This window comes from Dromaius novaehollandiae, chromosome 1, assembly GCF_036370855.1.
Source record: "Dromaius novaehollandiae isolate bDroNov1 chromosome 1, bDroNov1.hap1, whole genome shotgun sequence".
NCBI lineage: Eukaryota > Metazoa > Chordata > Aves > Casuariiformes > Dromaiidae > Dromaius > Dromaius novaehollandiae.
In genome coordinates, this window is record NC_088098.1 from 47,244,065 (window position 1) to 47,261,509 (window position 17,445).

A 17,445-nucleotide genomic window follows, 5' to 3' on the forward strand; every position below is an offset into this window, starting at 1 on the left:
TATGAAATTTGTACAGCATTGAAATCAACTGTCTGGAGGGTAGCTTCTGCATCCTATTATTTTGCTTACAACCCAAGAAACATTTTCATGTGTGAATTTAGATAACAACAGGTGTCTATTTATATCCTCACTGTGTAAATATACATTTGGCCCATGGATGTCAAAGACCAGGCTGTCAAACAGGACAAAAAATGTTTCTCATGTACACAGCTATACTGTATAACAAACTACTATAAAAGAACATTAGAACTAACCCTTCACAAAGTAAAACATCCCAAAATCTAGGAAATGACAGAATTAAGATTAGTAATTTCCAGTTATTTGGACAAACTTATCCATATGAATTGTTTAAATGTTCATCTATTGTTTATTTCCTTTTCTACCTGACTTGCTCGCAATCAGTACACTTATTGAACTTACTGCTGTTACGGTGTTTGTTTTTCTGTGTTGTTCAACATATGGGTTCAAGCTTCATTTACTGAACATAAACATAGACCACAGGACTGAACTGTCTCATGGCTTTTGTTATATGGTTCTTTAAAATATAATCAAATGCTTCACAAGCTTTATTACATCTTCACAACATAAGGTACAGACACTATGCTGCACCTTTTACGTATGAAAAAAAAAGAAAATCTGAGCTAGAGAGATTTAAATTAGCAATATCTACTTTGGGAAGTCCAGCTTGAGATAGCACCAGAGTTTTGAGAGTATTACCTTGATTAACATCATTTGCAATTATAGAAGTGCTCTGTATGGAGACAAAGGAGTCTCCAGAGCATAAGATAGGCACTTCAAAACTTAGCACATGCACTTCATGACTGCCTAGGCAAATATTTACATATACTACAGTAACTGAAAGATGGATTTCAGCCACGACTGTGAGCCTGTAATGCCACAAATCATACACAGCAAGCCACTTTACTATTTAAATAGGAGAGAGACACAAAAGGTTCAAGTGGAAACAGAAACTTCGGAGAAGCTCAAAAGTTTGAAAACAGTAGTAAAGACAGGAAGAGAACCCAGAACTTAACTTCCAGGCCAGCGCTCCGTTCACGATGCAAACTGACTTGGGGAGGGAGACGAAGAGAATACAAGAGCAGAGTTGTAGGTTTTAAGATCTAGTACAACTGCACAGATTGGAGTAACTATTTTAGTTTTCCAGCTGCCTCAGATAATGCCTTCTCACAGTTGCTCAAATTTTAAATGAGCATTGCTCAAAACAGTAAATTTTGTTGACATATGGTTTTCTGTTGAAAGTGTTTCTGCATATAAAACAGATGATCTCTCTAAATTAGACTGAGCAAGTAAAATGGCAACAGTCGTTTTTGTTCCCTAGCGGTCAGCTGAAGTTACTAGTTATTAATGTTTGTGATGCAACTGCTTGAACCACTTAAAATTACACCAGTATCAGACACAGAAACATACACAGCATCTTACCAGAAAAAACATACGTGGCTGCATGACCTTCCGGGACAGCTTCATCAACGTTCCCTCTTTCAGAAAGACCTGGCAAATTAAAGCAAGCAATTCAAAACCCAGCTTTTCAGGACACAAGCCTCAACAAATAAACTTCTTTTTTTCTTGAAATTGTTACACTTGCAGTGTAACAGAAGTTTAGGGATTCAAAGTGTTTTTGTTTTAATGCAGATGGTAAGTAACAAGCACAGAGGATTAGGAAGAAAAATATTCTGGTTCTGAAATATCTATGAAGTTAAATCTATAACACAAAAATTCTCCTGTATAGGCAGGAAACAACAGAAATTATATCAGGGCCTGTACTTATTGCAGAGAGTGCCATCTCCTTCTGCTATTAAAGGATACATGTGTGCGTGCATGTATGTGTATATATATACACACGTACTTTTAGTATTCTGTAAGATGATGACTGTTAACTGCCAAATAGTATGGAATATCCAGAAGACAGCAATTTCCTACTATTTGGATCTGGGAAATAACTAGGTAATAAAGCTAGATTATAAAGGTCTTAATTCTGCAGTCACCCAAATCAATAATAACATTCACATTTAAGTTTTCAGTGAAATCAGTGGGACTGCTCATGAAATGGTGACTCACAAGAATTGTATTTCCACATGTGGCCTTCAATTGTAAATTCACTTGTCTCCACCATGAATCAGTCTTCAACAGAATTAACCCTCCTCTTCTATAAAGCTATGAATGTAATAAAGACACAGGCTGGGGGGCACTGAGCTTAACATGCCTCCCCGAGGAAAGCTGTTCATCCTTATGTCTCACTAAAACGTAGAGAGATTGTGTGCTTGTATTCCAATTTTCCATGCTGCATTTGAAACCATGATAGATTAAAAGTTAAGCTTGAGAAAAAAACTGCCTGCAAGATTTGGCAGAGAATCACATTCTAAAAATTTTAAGTTCTCATCAGATAAATATTTTCCTAAAAAAAAAAAAAAACAACAAAAAAAAAAACAAAACCCACACATGGAGAAACAGTATTTATTTGACTGTCAGCACCAAATAATTAAGTGATAGATCATTTTTTCTTCTCAATATATGTCACCTTCACTACTGTCTGTGCTGCACTTTTATTGAAATCTGCTGAATGCCATTTGGAGGACCTACCCTTCCTGGCTGCACAATCTCATGGTGTCCATTTAAACTGTACTGAATCTGCATGAGTTTCTGAAAGTTATCCTATTGGGAGAAAAAGCAGAGAGACAAGTAATTGCCCTTGCATCCATGAATTCATTAAAAAAAAAAAAAAGAAAAAATAGAAAAGCTTTAAACAACCAGCTTCCACAATCAAAATACTTACCCCCTGCTTCATGATATCATTGGCATGGTTTGCAACTTCTATGACAACAGCTAGTGCATCTGAAGCAAGAAGAAACAACGTTTTTGTTATACAGACTAGGTAGCATTGGTATTACAGAACATGCAGGTACAATATTCCCCTTCACATTCTGCCAAGATTCAAGGACGTGATCTAACAGTCACTGCATTCAAAAAGCACTTCCCATAGATTCCAGAGGCTTTGGATCATGGTTTAATTCCTGTGCCTTAGCAAGTCATCGCTTCAGCCAACAGTCATAGTATCATTCATTTCTTATAGCTAACTAAAATAATCCACCAGCAAAATTAAGTTTTAGCTTATCTCACACAAAGAATCTCTTTCATTTCAATGTATCTAGGTATTAGGTAGAAGGCTAACAAGATATTAGGTAGAAAAGTTAACAAGACTTCAACTGAAAGTATGCAGAGATTAATTAAGCTTTTTCCAATTTATGTATTTGCCACCAGTGCTAGTCATGGACTTTAGAGACCATCTAAAACAATTATCCAAATCGTTGTGATTTTTTTTCTGGTTTTACTTCTGTTGCATTTCAAGATAACAGTATAAACTTTAACTTTATAAATTTCAAGCATTTTATACCAGTAGAAAAAAACTCTGAAAGGGAAGAGTTACCAAAGACACTAAGAGGAATTTTATTAAGTTTAGATATTTAATAAGTAGCAACTCAATAGAAAAACATGCTGAGGTGTAACTGCAAAAAGGAGTTATATAAAAAGTATGTAAGTTACTGAACAGTGAGTCTGTATATTACACAGCACCCATCTGAGGATTTTATCCAAAAACCCGTAATTCACTTGAGTGGCAAAAGCTAACACAATTACTCTGAGAAAATGATGCCTCTACAGCATTGAGCACTTTTTGAATAATTCAAATGCAATCAAGCACTCCAAATAAAGGAATTACATTTGCTTAAATGTAATCAGAAAAGCCTACCAAGCCAAAATCTAGAGATTTATGAACTGGAAGGTTCAGAAGGCCATGAGGCCATGTAAGAAACTGAACAGACACATGAACAGGGATCTACTAAGTTAATCTAAAGAGAACTTTTCATTCAAGACTTTCATGAAATAAGGCAAAGCAAGTACAGTAGCCAAACAGTTAAAAGGCAGAGAAGATATCAAACATCTGATCAAAATATAAGTTCAGATATAGATGTCATGTTGTCAGCTGAGCCTGCTGAAAGTTAGCCGGTGGTCTTCTGACTAGGAAATGCTGGAGCTGCTCCAACCAAAACACACTACAGCTCCCATCAGCTCAAAAGAACATGAAATTAAGGGAAATTTAGCTAAATTCACTAAGGCAGGAATGAGTGCCTGAATATTTTGTTATAATTTCCTTCAATTATCAGCTATTATATCTATGAAAAACAAACTTTTACTCATTGACTTCAAGAAAGATTGAATAAAGTTGCAGGAAGTTTGCTGGTTCTTGCAGGGAAAGTTCAAAGATCACAGGCTTACTTATAGAGCCAAGACTCTAATCCAAATCTAAACAACAATATAAAATAATTCACAGGGTCAAAAGTTCATAAACAAGCTGATTTTTGGAAAGGAAAAGCATTCCACTTCTCACACCACTTAGCTGGAATAATATATTTAAATGAAGGTCCCCAGGAAGATGGGGTTTTTTTGAGAATGCTAATCATATAACCAAACCTAGCCCTTTTTCCCCCATGCAATTAAATGACAAAGCAAACAAAGTCAGAAGGAAGCTAAACTTAATTATCACATGAAAGATCTTGGTGAGTAAGATTAAGATTTTCTTTTCTTATCCAGTTTCAAAGATTGATAATCAAAGATGTCAAATGTATAAAAGTAACATTCTTATTGTTACAACTAAATTTCTGCTTTTATCTTCGATACAAGAAGGGAAAGAAAACATACTGTGAAATATGAAGAAGTACCACCGCAAAAAACATAGAAGCTGGAGAGAGCTCAAGAGCACATAAAGTAAATTACACATTTCTTTTAAATTGTTTATTTTTCAAGTGCTAGATTACTTAATGGGCAGTACAACTATTAGTTTATTCATGGCCATAATCAGTGCAAGAGAAACATTTCTATCTCCAAAAAAAGTCAACAATGAAAATATTTTGTGTTTATACTTTCAATATAATATACTCAAAGAAATAAATATGCCCAAATATCTTAAGACGGAAATTTCTCATACTTTTGATGGTACAATATCAGCAGGCATAGCTACAAGAAAGTGAACTTGGTTTAGCGCATTGAACGCTGGCATTTAGTGGAGTCCAATCAGCTACATCTGTGCACTCTCCTGAAGATAAGGGGCTTGCACAAATACCACTAAAGAGACTGAACTAAGTGACAGGGGTTTAAGCAAATAAAATGGAAACACCGATTGGGAGCATTTCTAGTATGCTGAGGCACTCAAAGAAGCAGCAATACTGTTTGAATGTACACTGCAATGCTATGATCAATGTGAACCAGCTTAATCCCTAACTACCCCGAAACATGTAGTCCTGTCCTCCTCCTCTTCCATCACCAACCATTCCTTCTCATTTCCCCTTATCGCCTTTCCCTCACACGCAGGCAAAAGTGTTCGTGCAGCTTTGTGGCAAACCGAACTGGAGAACTTCTTGGGTTAAGCACAGCCCAGAGCAGCTCCTTGATCTTGCTCACTGCAGCCACACAAACACTTGTCCTGGAGAGAGGGGCAGGAAAGGTCCCGCGTTCACGAGGTTGGGGGGAACAGCCGGAGAACCAGACTGCCTGTCACAGAAAGCTCTGTGGAAGACAGGATGGCTTCCTTCAGTAGCAGTATCCAAAATATCTGCCTAAGCCGCTTGTCTTATCACTTGGTCCCAGCTCAAGGATGCGCCGATACTTTTTTTTGAAACACAAGTTTGGAATCTTTCAGTGTCGCTGCTGAGAAACTTGGAACTAAACAGAAGACATTTCTGCTTATTGGCTTAATATTTTGCAAGCATTTAAAATTTAGAAACATTTTTCATATTTAGGTAGCCTGTTATTTTTTTAATCTAAAGAGACATTTACCTTGAGTATCCCTGTAGTCTGCAGATTCTTCTAAAAGGTTCTTTAAATAATCTATATAAAAGAAAAAAAAATAGAAATATTTTTGTAAAAGAACTAAACAGCACCAAAGTAGTAAAAAGCATTTTTCCTGGAAATTTGCTTTTTCAAACAGATGTATGCAGCAAATGTCTACTTCTTTCAAATCTGTCAAAATAACAACATAAAGAAAACTAGAGTTTTCACAAGAAAAGTATGTAATGCTACCTTGATGAGAAAAAATAAGGTTATAGAAGCAGTGACCTCCTCCAAAGGCAAATTATATACTGGATATATTATTCCAGAACAAAACAAGCTGGTGAAAGAGGACAAATACATACACGCAATCCTTTACATTTAAGCTGATGCAAAAAAACTGATTATTATAGATACTATCTAGTTTTTGTCTTGGCACCTAACTCGTGTATAAAAGCTGAGAAAAAATTAGACCAGCCCTGAAGATTACTGTGATTAATATTTTTCAAATTAAAGAAGTATTCTAACCCCCCTCCCCAAACAATCAAATCGGAATTTTTGGTTTTCAGTTATAAATCCAGCCCTCAACCACCAGATGGCACCATCTATTCATTAAAAAAAACTACCAAGGAAGATTTTAATCTATTCTACTTGACCAAAATTCACCCCAAATGTCTGACTATCAAGAAAACATTCCCCTGGAGATTCCATTTCTTGGTTCCGTGTCTAGTTTACCAAAAAGAATGGTGTCCTATCAAAGATAGGTATCTCTCTTTCTCTCTCTCTCTCCTGAGAGAGAGAGAGAGAGAGAGAGAGAGAGAGAGAGAGAGAGAGGAGATATATATATATATCTTGATTAATAAGTCAGCCATGTATTCTCTACAGCCCACAGCTTTGAACTAGTTACATTTCATGGAAACCCAATCAGAAACTTCCAGAGAAATGCATGCTAGAATGATATCAACAAATACCAATTTATAATTACCTTTTAAGTGAGTGAACGTATTCAGACTCTGACAGATCTACTGAAAACTAATCATAGAGGGTCTGTGATCTAGCAAATGTTCAATATTAGCTTAGCAGTTGTACAAGCTTCACATAGGAGTAAAATAATTCAACTCCCGTATGCTTGCCCTACCCAGCTTCATCCTTTCACTCAGGAAGGATCTGGAGCCAATTGTTCCTGCCTTGGTAAGACATCTTGCTTCATGCATGCCCCTCTGAGAGCACTTGGCTTACTGTAATGTTTTCCTTATGCAAAAAAGAATTATGAAATGTGTTTCTGCAGTAAAAGTGCTGTGAAGAGTGAGAAATCTTGTCAGTTAATGGAAGTTCTGAGGAAAAAAGAACCACAGAAAGAAAAATATTTGGCACTTTTTTTTTTTTTTTTTTTTTAACGTTTTGGCAAAGACCTAAGGTAAGATCCAGCAGAGAAATGCATAAAGAGTGAAGGAAAAGGTGAAGGAAAAGGGACTTGATGGGGTGTCCTGTAGAGAAGCTGGGGCAGGCAGTGTGATTGGGCTAATTGGGCCACAAGAACACCCCTGATTTTCTGCTGTATTTGCAGCTCTGTCTGATCATAATCAGGCACTGGCCAATGTGCGATTTTCTAAAAGTCTGACATGGCACCAAAACCTTTCCAACTTCATAAATATTTCATTGCTCACATCCCTCAAAATCTTTTGCTGTAGTAGCTACCAGACATTTAAGTGCAATATTTATGTGGACACGCTCTCCAATACCAACAAACTCCACCTTGAATCACCCTGGGTTATGCTGGTAAGAAATTCATTTAAGAGAAAAAAATCAACGGAAGGCATTTTTAAAAGGAACTGAGAAGAGTTCACACTGTTTTTAACTCGAGCTGAAAACCCTCACTCTGATTTAACCCGCAGGAACCTATTTCACAAATACATTTTAAGAATATTAGACCAAAGTTGCCCTCTCTTACCTGCCTGCAGAGCTCTTTCAAGCAGCAATTGTGCTTTACTACCCAGGCAACGCGTACTTGGGACTCCACCATAAAGCAAACAAGTTAAAGCTTTACAATTGCAACTTGATCTTCATCTTGGCCAGCACAAAGGACTGAAGTGGGGGACCTCCCAATATAAAAATGTGTGTCTTTGCAGCTTATATAGAAAAGCTAGATCTTCTTAAGGCTGCCAACTGTAGACTCACTTCTCTACAGACTGGGAACAAGAGGTAAGGCGATATAACTTACTGATCTCCAAATGTACTGCTGGCACTCTAGGAAATGGTCCCTGGTAAATGAGGACATCCAATTTAATATCCAAAGTAATTGCACTGGAAGCTTAAAATCAGAGGCCAACGTGGGAACTCATTGTTTCTTGGCGTATTCGTGCTTTATGACACATTCCCCAAAGCAATGACACTCTACAACTTTTTTTCTTTTTTGGTAGGTATGTTCTAGCATTATAAATCATACCATCATTGAATAAAGGAGGGAAAATTAGAGAGAGATTTTAATATAACTGCATTCACTTAAAATTCTGTACTTAAAAAGGAAGGCAGCTCTTTTACTTCAAGTCAAATAAACTTGCAACTGTAAAGTCCTCAAAGTGATAAATATTTACATAACTTTGATCATAATTCTCTTTATGTGCATTCTATTTATGTACATGTATGTACATGTCCGCTGGTACGCAGACATCAGTTCATATCTAAAACTCAACTTCAGAGAAGCACGAGGACAGATTTTTTAGTCTCTTCTGTTCTGTGAATACACGTTGAAAATTCTGTGTTTGTAACAACTTTCTGGAGGCACTAGCTTAAAAACCTATATGGACAAGAAGATTTCACTGACAAGGATAATACCACAGTGACATTTTAGCAAAAATATTCCCAGATAAAATTAGTACGGATATCAAATATCAAGGTGAAACAGTATCTGCTCTCTCTGCCAAATTTCTTTGTCCTCTGAGATATAGTTTAATTATTCAGACTTTTTACTCAAATAAAGACCACCGAGTCATTCTGAGAGGAGCCACTGGGTTCTCAGAGGAAAAAACAGTGACCAGCGAAAGAAATTCTGTTTAAACAGTTTAAATATAGAACAGAGACAAAAAACCTTAATTTTTCTCCTCTTTCCCTATTGCCTGATCTTAGGCTAGCAAGAGGGGGGGGGAAAAAAAAAACAAGAAAATCTACACATATACCAACAGCTTTCCACAAACACAGAATAAAATAAGGAAAATAACACAAAAACAATAATGCCATCATGCTGTTAGCACTGAGTTTTCCTTCTGTTGATTTAAATAGAAATCAGATCAACAGTATGTCTGGGACAAATCTGAGAGCAAGCTACATTTGAGTCTGCAAGAATGGATCTGCTTTACACAGACTCGAAGGACGACCCTTAACTTAAATACAGACAGATAAAACTGAGGTGACACTAAAACTGAAGGTGAGACTGAGCAGGAAACTAAGGGAGAAAGAGATTTGAAAAAATAAAGACAACATGGGAAAAACAGCACTGTAGCTAGCACAAGCGCCTACCAGCTAAGCAAGGCAAGGTTTGTGCGGAGCGAGTGATAGCAACTTCCCAACGGTATGAGAATCAAAGAAGTTTCCCACGTATCACAGGACACCAAACAGAAATAGGTCATTCCAGAATAACAAACACAAATCTTATCAGCTCATCTCCATAATCACAGAAAAACCCTCAAAAATTCCTGGATACCCAATCCAATTCATGCAGTACAAAACTGACTCCATGTAAGCAAGATGCGTAAAGTCAAACAATTGCTACACACCAGTATTAACTCGCTCAAACCACTTCAAGAGGGACAAAAGCACCATGTTACCCAAGGGAGGCTTTTTCCATAAAACAGTCAAGTTCCTGTCTGACCAGGTAGACCTTAAACATACTTTCAAAAAGGCAGACCTAAATATTAAAATTCATAACTCTCTTGGATATCCAAAAACACAACAAAAATCAGCCCACAAGCACATAACAACAAAAAAACCCAAAGTGAAAGACAAAATTTTCTTATGCCCTGCTTCTACCTCACAGCATCCAGTGATTCTCTCCCCTCTTGCAGGGGGCCAGTGAGAGAATCGTCTCTCCCTGACTTCTTTCTTTTAGGAAACGGAGGCCTCTAAGCAGCCTCCCCAGTGACCCACCTAATATTTGCTGCGTAGGGATCAGAGGGCAGGGCATGGAGAAGTGGGAGTTTGCTCGATGGAACGGAGAACCTGTGCAGCTAAGCAGAGATACCGCGGAGCTGTGCCTCCGCTCGGCTGATTTATAAGCCCACCTGTTCCTGCTTTTGCTCGCACAGAAATAACAACGCTTCAAAGCGCAGCAACAACCTTGTGATGTGGCTGCATAGCAGCAAGTGACAAGTACAAAGCTGTCCCACTGACACAGACCATCTAAATAGGAAGAATCCCCTGCTGACTCAGGCCCAGCAGCTTCATTTCCGGGATGATTTTCACTCTGCTGCTGCTCTGACCCCTTCTCCCTCCCCGGCCGGCTTCCCACCATCTGACTGGGGCTGCTGCTGCATCACTGCAAGTCGTGCCCATTCCCGTCTTGCTTGTTTACTTGCTGTCTCACCCACTCCAACAACAGATCCAAATATTTGGCGTCCGCTCCAAAGACTTTGCAACACGAGCACATATGAAGATTACGCGGTATCGCACAGAAATGCTGGAAGGTAACAAAGCAGTCACACCATCCGCATAGATATGGAAGAGCGGGAACAACAAGGAAAATAGAAGACTGTGAAACAGCAAGCTAGACTGAACAGTGTGAAAACGAAACAGATACAAACATTTCAGTGTAATTAAATTCTTAGCCTGATCTCTTTTATTCCTCCCACAGAGCAACAACAATTTCTGCTTCCAAATCAGTACCCAGCACTGCAATACAATTCATGTCAGTGGCCATTTGTATTTGCAAAGTGGCTTAAAGCTGGGCAGCCACAGTATGGTCTGCAGGACTGGAGACTCCTACAGCAACCATCATCTCCACAAAATGAGGTGTTTGCTTGTCAGTCATCTGCCCAAAACATCCTGTCCCAGCCACACTCACAGGCAACGGTAACAAGGAATTAGCCTTCAGCTTCGTAGCTTCATTTTAGTGCCATTCATCTCTGACATCTCTTTGCTATATCACTATATACATATATATAATTTTTATATATATATAGTTACATATATTTATGTGTACATATGTACATGTGCATGTGTGTGTGCATGTGCGCCTATATATCGAGAAAGGTATTTACTCCATCCTGCTCCTCTGTTCAACCTTTTTTAATTAAAACCTTTGAAAGCTCCAGAGCTCCTTCGCTGAATTTGGAATGAATAACAGGCCTATACCATGCCCTAAGTCAGTACCCTTTTAAAGCAAAACAAGCCCCAAATGTCTTTTTATAATTTTACTTTATCAATTAAGAGACACTAAGATTTTTCCCTGCAAAAAAAGGGCCTATTTAATAAGGGCTTTTCACTCTTTTTCCCCATCTGTGACTTTAATGAAATGATTAAAATGAAAATAAGCAACTTTAATAAATTATTAACTTCCATGTACCACTTAAGTCTACATCTGCCACAGCATCACTAGTGTAAACACTTGCTGGGGAAATGCCAGCGAGCTGCTACAGAGCCAAAGAAAGGTCACAGAGCATTTTATTTTGTAGTTACTACATAAACAGAGGCTATTTTTAAATCGCTCATCAAGAAGCAATGGCTTTTAAAAACAGTCTTAAGTATTTCCAGTTCCTTACAGCCATCCCCTTCTTACAACAAACACATCTCAAAAGACTTCACAAAGGAGGCCTGAATCATTGCCCTCCTTTTATGGAGGAGAAAACTGCATCATGGAAATGGCTTGCTCAAGGTCACCCAAATACGCCCATGTCAGAGCAAGGAAGGGAACCCAGCTTTCTTAGGCCCAAGCCAGCTCTTCAACCTAAAACAGGTTGTAACCCCTGTAACAAGCCTTAAGCACTTACTGGAAATTTATGCTGAAAAGGCTTGTTTTGCATTTAAAAGAGAAGGGATTTTGGAGACAAAACACTTGGGTGGGGAGGCGTGGGGGGGAATGGAGAAGATACTTTCAAGCTATACACATCTTTTACTTCCTTCTCCTAGTTCCAGTTTTCCATACTACTTTTCTCCTTGTTAAAAACAAACAAACAAAAAACCCAAAACAACACAATGAAACTACAAAAGAAACCAAAGCAGAGCTTTCCAATCCTCTACTAAATTACTGGCTTCTGTTACCACAAAAACAAAACAAAACAAAAATCAGCCCAGGTCTCATGTTTGCAAAGCACAGCTGAATGTGCCAGCAGAGAGCACACCACTGTGCACACCTTCTGTGTATCTTATTGCAATCAACATTAACAAAGAAAGCCTCTAAATTCATGATGTAATTTTTAAAAAGTTTCACATATCTGAAGTCAGATAAATATGCTTTATGGATGGATATGACTGCCTGAAAACAAGTTTCCTGGGACTTATGAAAACCAGGTTCTTAAGCCTGTGTAAGAACTTGACTGTACCTGTCAAAAGGAGCCTGTACTGGGGAATCCTCTGAACGGGCTTGAGCAAATAGTGCTTGAGTGCCAGACTAGCACAGCGGGGGCTCATCTGAAAGAAACACCCAAAATACAAATAACAATTCTGTGGTAGTCAAGGGTTCCAGCAAAAGAAAACACACCTTCACACAACTACCAATGACATCAAGTAAGCTTTATCTTAAAAAGACATGACTACTGTAGTGGTGCACTGCCCCCCAGAGCAAGCATTTCCTTATGCAGAAGACATGCAAAATTAATCATGAATTAAAAAAAAAAAAAAAAAAAATCAGCAAACATACAAATTCTCTACAGAGGTGAATTTTCCTAGAAATAAGCAAAACACCAGTGGTAAAGGCAAAATACACATTTGTAATTACTGTGAATGTTCATTAGGCAGAATGGCAGAGAAGACAACGTTGTTCTCTGAAGAAGTTTTAAATCAATCCAGACTGCCAAAAACAACACAGAAAAGATCCATGCTCCAAAAATTTTAATTCTCTTGAGTTTGCATTCAAAATAATGTGTATCAGAAACACCAAGTCTTTGAAAAGACCTCTTTTCCTCTTCCTGCCTTTCCTGACTCTGTACTTCAACCTCTTCCTTTGCCTACTGTAAATAGCCTTTCTAATCATTTGTAAACAAACCGAGTAGGTATTATCCAAGAAGCAGACCGTGTGGTGTGATATGAGGTCAGCTCATTTTGTCAGCTATTGTCTACTTGATTTTTCATGGTTAAATGACTGTGTCTTTGCTAGAAATAAAGTGTTATTAGTGTTGATTTGAGCAGTTTGTGTCATTTTCAACAATTCCTCCAATGCCAACTTAATCTCTGTAGGGTGATGGGAAAGCCTCACAAATGACTAAAACATTTGTGTGCATCATGTTTAGGAAGTTTGCACCTCTCCTCTCATTTGCGTTAAGGGGATTGAGTAAAAATTTGGCAATGTTCTTAATGATATAAATCAGCATTCATCCGATTGTTGTGTGCGCAGGGTTTGAAAACTTCTGGAAGTCTGCAGATCAGAAAATTCACATTTCTATGTTTCCAACTGAAACAAAACAAGAGTCTTAAGAGTTCACTACCACATCACAAGGCAGTAGCTAAGTCAATCTGGTTCAAATAAGACAGTTAATTGGTGCATAGCATGATCAGGAGACAAAACTAAAAAAGCAGCTAGTGATTTTGACAATACGTCTTTGACATATCTTGTCACAAGTGCTGAATTTTCTGAAAATCAAGATCCTTTAACACATCTCTCAGGGGTAGTCAAACTCACTGGTTACTTTAGAAAGTCTGAATTTACTTCATTCCACTTCCACCCTTCTAGGTCTCAAGCCAAAACTTTGCAACAAAAAGGAATAAACAAATTGGAGGATGGTCTCTAAAGTCTTCTGCTGACTTTGATGGCCTCTTAAAGCACTTATGTTCACAAGTTCTGAAAACCAACAAAATAGTGTATCTTACAAAAGTCTACAGTACCTCAAAGTCTTTAACTACTGAAGCAAAACCTGCATTCTTCTTACACTGTTCATCTAACAGTGCAACATTTTTATCAAATTCTTTGATGTAAGTTGAATACATCTTTAAGTAGGGACCTTTTTTCACAAATATATCAGCAATTCTTTGATGGTCAAGCCTAGAAACAAGAATAGGGCAATTAAAAAGAACACAAAAGACTGTATATGTTAGTCTTAGAGCAAAACATTGATCTTTTCACATTAAGATGTCCCAGTTTATGTTCTGAACAAAAAACTTTCAGTCCAACAGATAGGCACTTAGCTTAGTAACTACTCTGAAAAATCTTACCAGGCACACAGCCACACCTCTACACCCTAGTCTACAGTTACATCACAACAACTTTATACACGGTCTACTTAAAATGACTTTGAACATAAGAACACCTTAATACAAGCTGGCCTCCTCAGGAATGGATCTTCAAACTTCAAGGTATAGTCTCTGCTCCTTAATAGGAAGGAAGCATCTGATTACAGTCTTAAACTCTTTTCAGTGCCTCTACTAGCACACTTTGAGAGCTGAATTCGATCTACCCACCCATGTAATTGAGAATGGACTTTAACAGGATCATGGCTGTCGATCAATGCTGTGTTTGGTTAGTAGATCTCAACTATCTTTAAAATTCAAACTTATCTTCACAGCTCCCTACTCCTCTAATAAAATCAATCCACTTACTATCCTCCCCAGCCACACATATAAGAACCATAAATTTAAACTGAAATTAAAATTTTAGACAAAAAAAGTGTAGTTGCTCAAAACATGTTTACATGCCTTCTGGATCCTTTTGGATGCACCTAAATGCCAAATAAATCATCTAAATGGAAATTTGTCTCCTCTATCCTAGAATTAAATTTAATCATTTAAAAAGGCATGTGGAAAACAAACAAGGGTAGAACCATGGTCATACAGAGTCCCGTAAGTCCCTCAGATAAATTTTAACAACATCAGAGGAATTGTATTCCTCATTGATAGTCACCAGTGAGACAATCGCTCTTCCAGTTCCCTCAGGAGGTCCCGATTAAGCTCGTACAGCTGAGGTAGGTAGTACAGGATCTGATTCAGGATTCTGTCCTCAATCACTGGTTTTCCAAGCTGCCTGGAGGCATGTGCCACAGCGTCCCGGAAATCCTGTCGGAGCACAAAGAGGACAGAAGCCCCCCTGAGAGAACAGCCTTCAAAGCACCAGGACACACAGCAGCGCTTTCTCTGCAGACAGTCCACGCGCTGTTCCCTATTACTGCAGGCAAGGAGGGACCATCTGTGTTATGTTTCTGTGCAGCTTTAACGTACTCTCTGGGGACAGCCTTAATCCCTTTGGTTTCACACTAGACCTTTATATTCGTGCTCCTGTGTGCACTATATGGAAGCTGTTGATTATTTTTACAATACACCCTTAAAAATCTGCTGATACTACATGGGAGGAAACTACAGAAAGAAGTAATTACTGTCTGCAGAGCTGCTGTGGGCCTTGAGTATCTTCCTGTCAAGCTTTGGACCAACAAGCAGCAATGTTACTCCAGCTGATGCAATCATAATACATTTTTAAATCATACTAGTTTTTGTGTATCATCTACAGATGCCCTTTAGGAAGTTACGCCCCCTGGATAAAATAACCTAGTGTCACAAAAAGTTATATTTAGCAGCTCTTCTATACACAGGAAAATTAATATCTAACAAAAAGACATTGTACCAACACATGGGAATCACGAGATTTTAAATAGCAATGATAATCCTAAAACAACCTTGGCACTTTCAAAACATTTACAAGGAGGAGGAAGCCCTGTTCACTTACCCCTGAGGGAGCTTACTATAGTATTTTTATGTTATAACCAGCTCTTAATAGGACAGAGATCAGGCTTACTGGTCCTCATTAAGCTACCTAGAATTAAAATCTTGGCCCCATATAAGTCAGTATGGCCAGGATTATATCCATAATGAAAGTCTGTATCTACTAGGATAGGTATTCTCCCTGATCACACGCAAACAAAATTTTCAAAAAAGGTTAGCAGTTTAGTACTTCACTTGAAAAATTAATCAAGTATATAACACAGTCTAAACCAACAAAAAGGAAAATATAAGCTAGGATGTGATTGCTGTATTGCTGTCTCTCACTTGAATTTGACAGAGTGGAAAAAAGACAACCTCTAACAGCTGTCTTTAGTCTGTACTCTGCTGAAGCCTGACAGTCTGTGGACAATCTGTAGGTGGTCTGAAAAAGGTGACCAAATGGCACATATTCTCAAGTACTATGATAAGTTGCATTTTAAACATGCATGGATTCCACACCTGCCTTTGAAAATTTGTAGGGTCCTCAGGTAACTAAAGCACAAGTAAACAAAACAAACAAAAAAACCCCTAAGCTCCACCCCTCCCACCCGCACAGGTCTCCCACAGGTCCTAGTAGTTATCTCAATGGTGCAGCATCCGGCACTATTTAGGATCGGTCAGACCTAAGTCTCAACTTTCTGCCGTCCTCTCCTCTCATCACATCAGCTCTCAGCAGTCATGAGCTCCGGAGGCACTTGCTTGCTTTGTGACCCTCCAGGTCACACAGGCTGGGGCAGGGCAGAGCTATGACAAGAAACTGAAAGCAGATATTGGGCAATGAGCGTGATGGGGCGAAGGCTCAGAATGAAGTGCAATGGAGTTAAAAAAACAGATGGCGTTATTCATATGGAAATGTTGTTTTACATCCTCTGTGCAGACTAGTGACACATAGGTTAACTACCAGCTGCATCTTACGCCGTTTTCTTCACCCTAGGGCATTGCTTAACACTCAAATGATGCAGGAACGACAATGTCTAAAGCTCAGAAGAGGCTTTCTAAAGAGCCTCATGCAAAATGCATCTTCATATCATCACGACATTCCCCCCAGCCCCCAAAATCACACTCACACACAATATACTGTATATACTTTGCCACGGGATGAAACAAGAAATTTAATTGAATGTTAAGGCTTCCTACAGAGTGAAAAGAAGAGCAGTTTTGTCTATAGCATAGTCAAACTAGGTTCTTCCCTGACCAAACAACAAAAGGAGAGCAGCGAATCGGGTTTAAGCACCAGCAGATAAGACAGGAATGTCATTTGTGGTTAAGAGCATTTACTTAGCTTCTAGATACTGCACCCAAAGAGCCTGCAGCATGTTTCCAGATGCATGGAATTTGGTTTCTCTACTGGCTTGATCCAAAGTGCATCAACTGCTTGAGGCTCTGGATCATGCCATGCAAGACTCGGTCTTTAAAAGAACCAGTTAAAGCTCTGCTTTTTCACCCTCTCTGCCCCCTCCACAACTGAGTCAAAAGAAGGAGCCCTGCAGAGAGGAAACACAGGAAAGAAAGATAACACCAAACTTTCAAATGATGCAAACCAGACTGCTGAACAACAAAGGAGATAAACTTCAACACCTTTTTTTTTTTTTTTTTGTCTTACCAAGTCTTCACTACAGCATCAGTACAATGCCTTTGTCACTGTAATCATATTAAGATATATTTATAACCTCACAGTGGTTGTGAGGTAACCGTCATGCCAAGTTTAACTTG

At 38.4% G+C, this 17,445-nt stretch overlaps 1 protein-coding gene across 1 annotated transcript in view; it reads right to left on the bottom strand.

Moving 5' to 3' along the window:
* Positions 1 to 17,445, bottom strand: part of FGD6 (FYVE, RhoGEF and PH domain containing 6) — a 77,534-nt gene that overhangs the window by 24,071 nt on the left and 36,018 nt on the right. The window contains exons 6-12 of the mRNA XM_026123172.2: positions 14,882 to 15,033; positions 13,870 to 14,026; positions 12,372 to 12,459; positions 5,848 to 5,898; positions 2,792 to 2,850; positions 2,599 to 2,670; positions 1,441 to 1,509 (exon numbers count right to left, since the gene is read on the bottom strand). Of these exons, the coding sequence (XP_025978957.2) occupies positions 1,441 to 1,509; positions 2,599 to 2,670; positions 2,792 to 2,850; positions 5,848 to 5,898; positions 12,372 to 12,459; positions 13,870 to 14,026; positions 14,882 to 15,033 (648 nt within the window). The remainder of the gene's footprint in view (positions 1 to 1,440; positions 1,510 to 2,598; positions 2,671 to 2,791; positions 2,851 to 5,847; positions 5,899 to 12,371; positions 12,460 to 13,869; positions 14,027 to 14,881; positions 15,034 to 17,445) is intronic.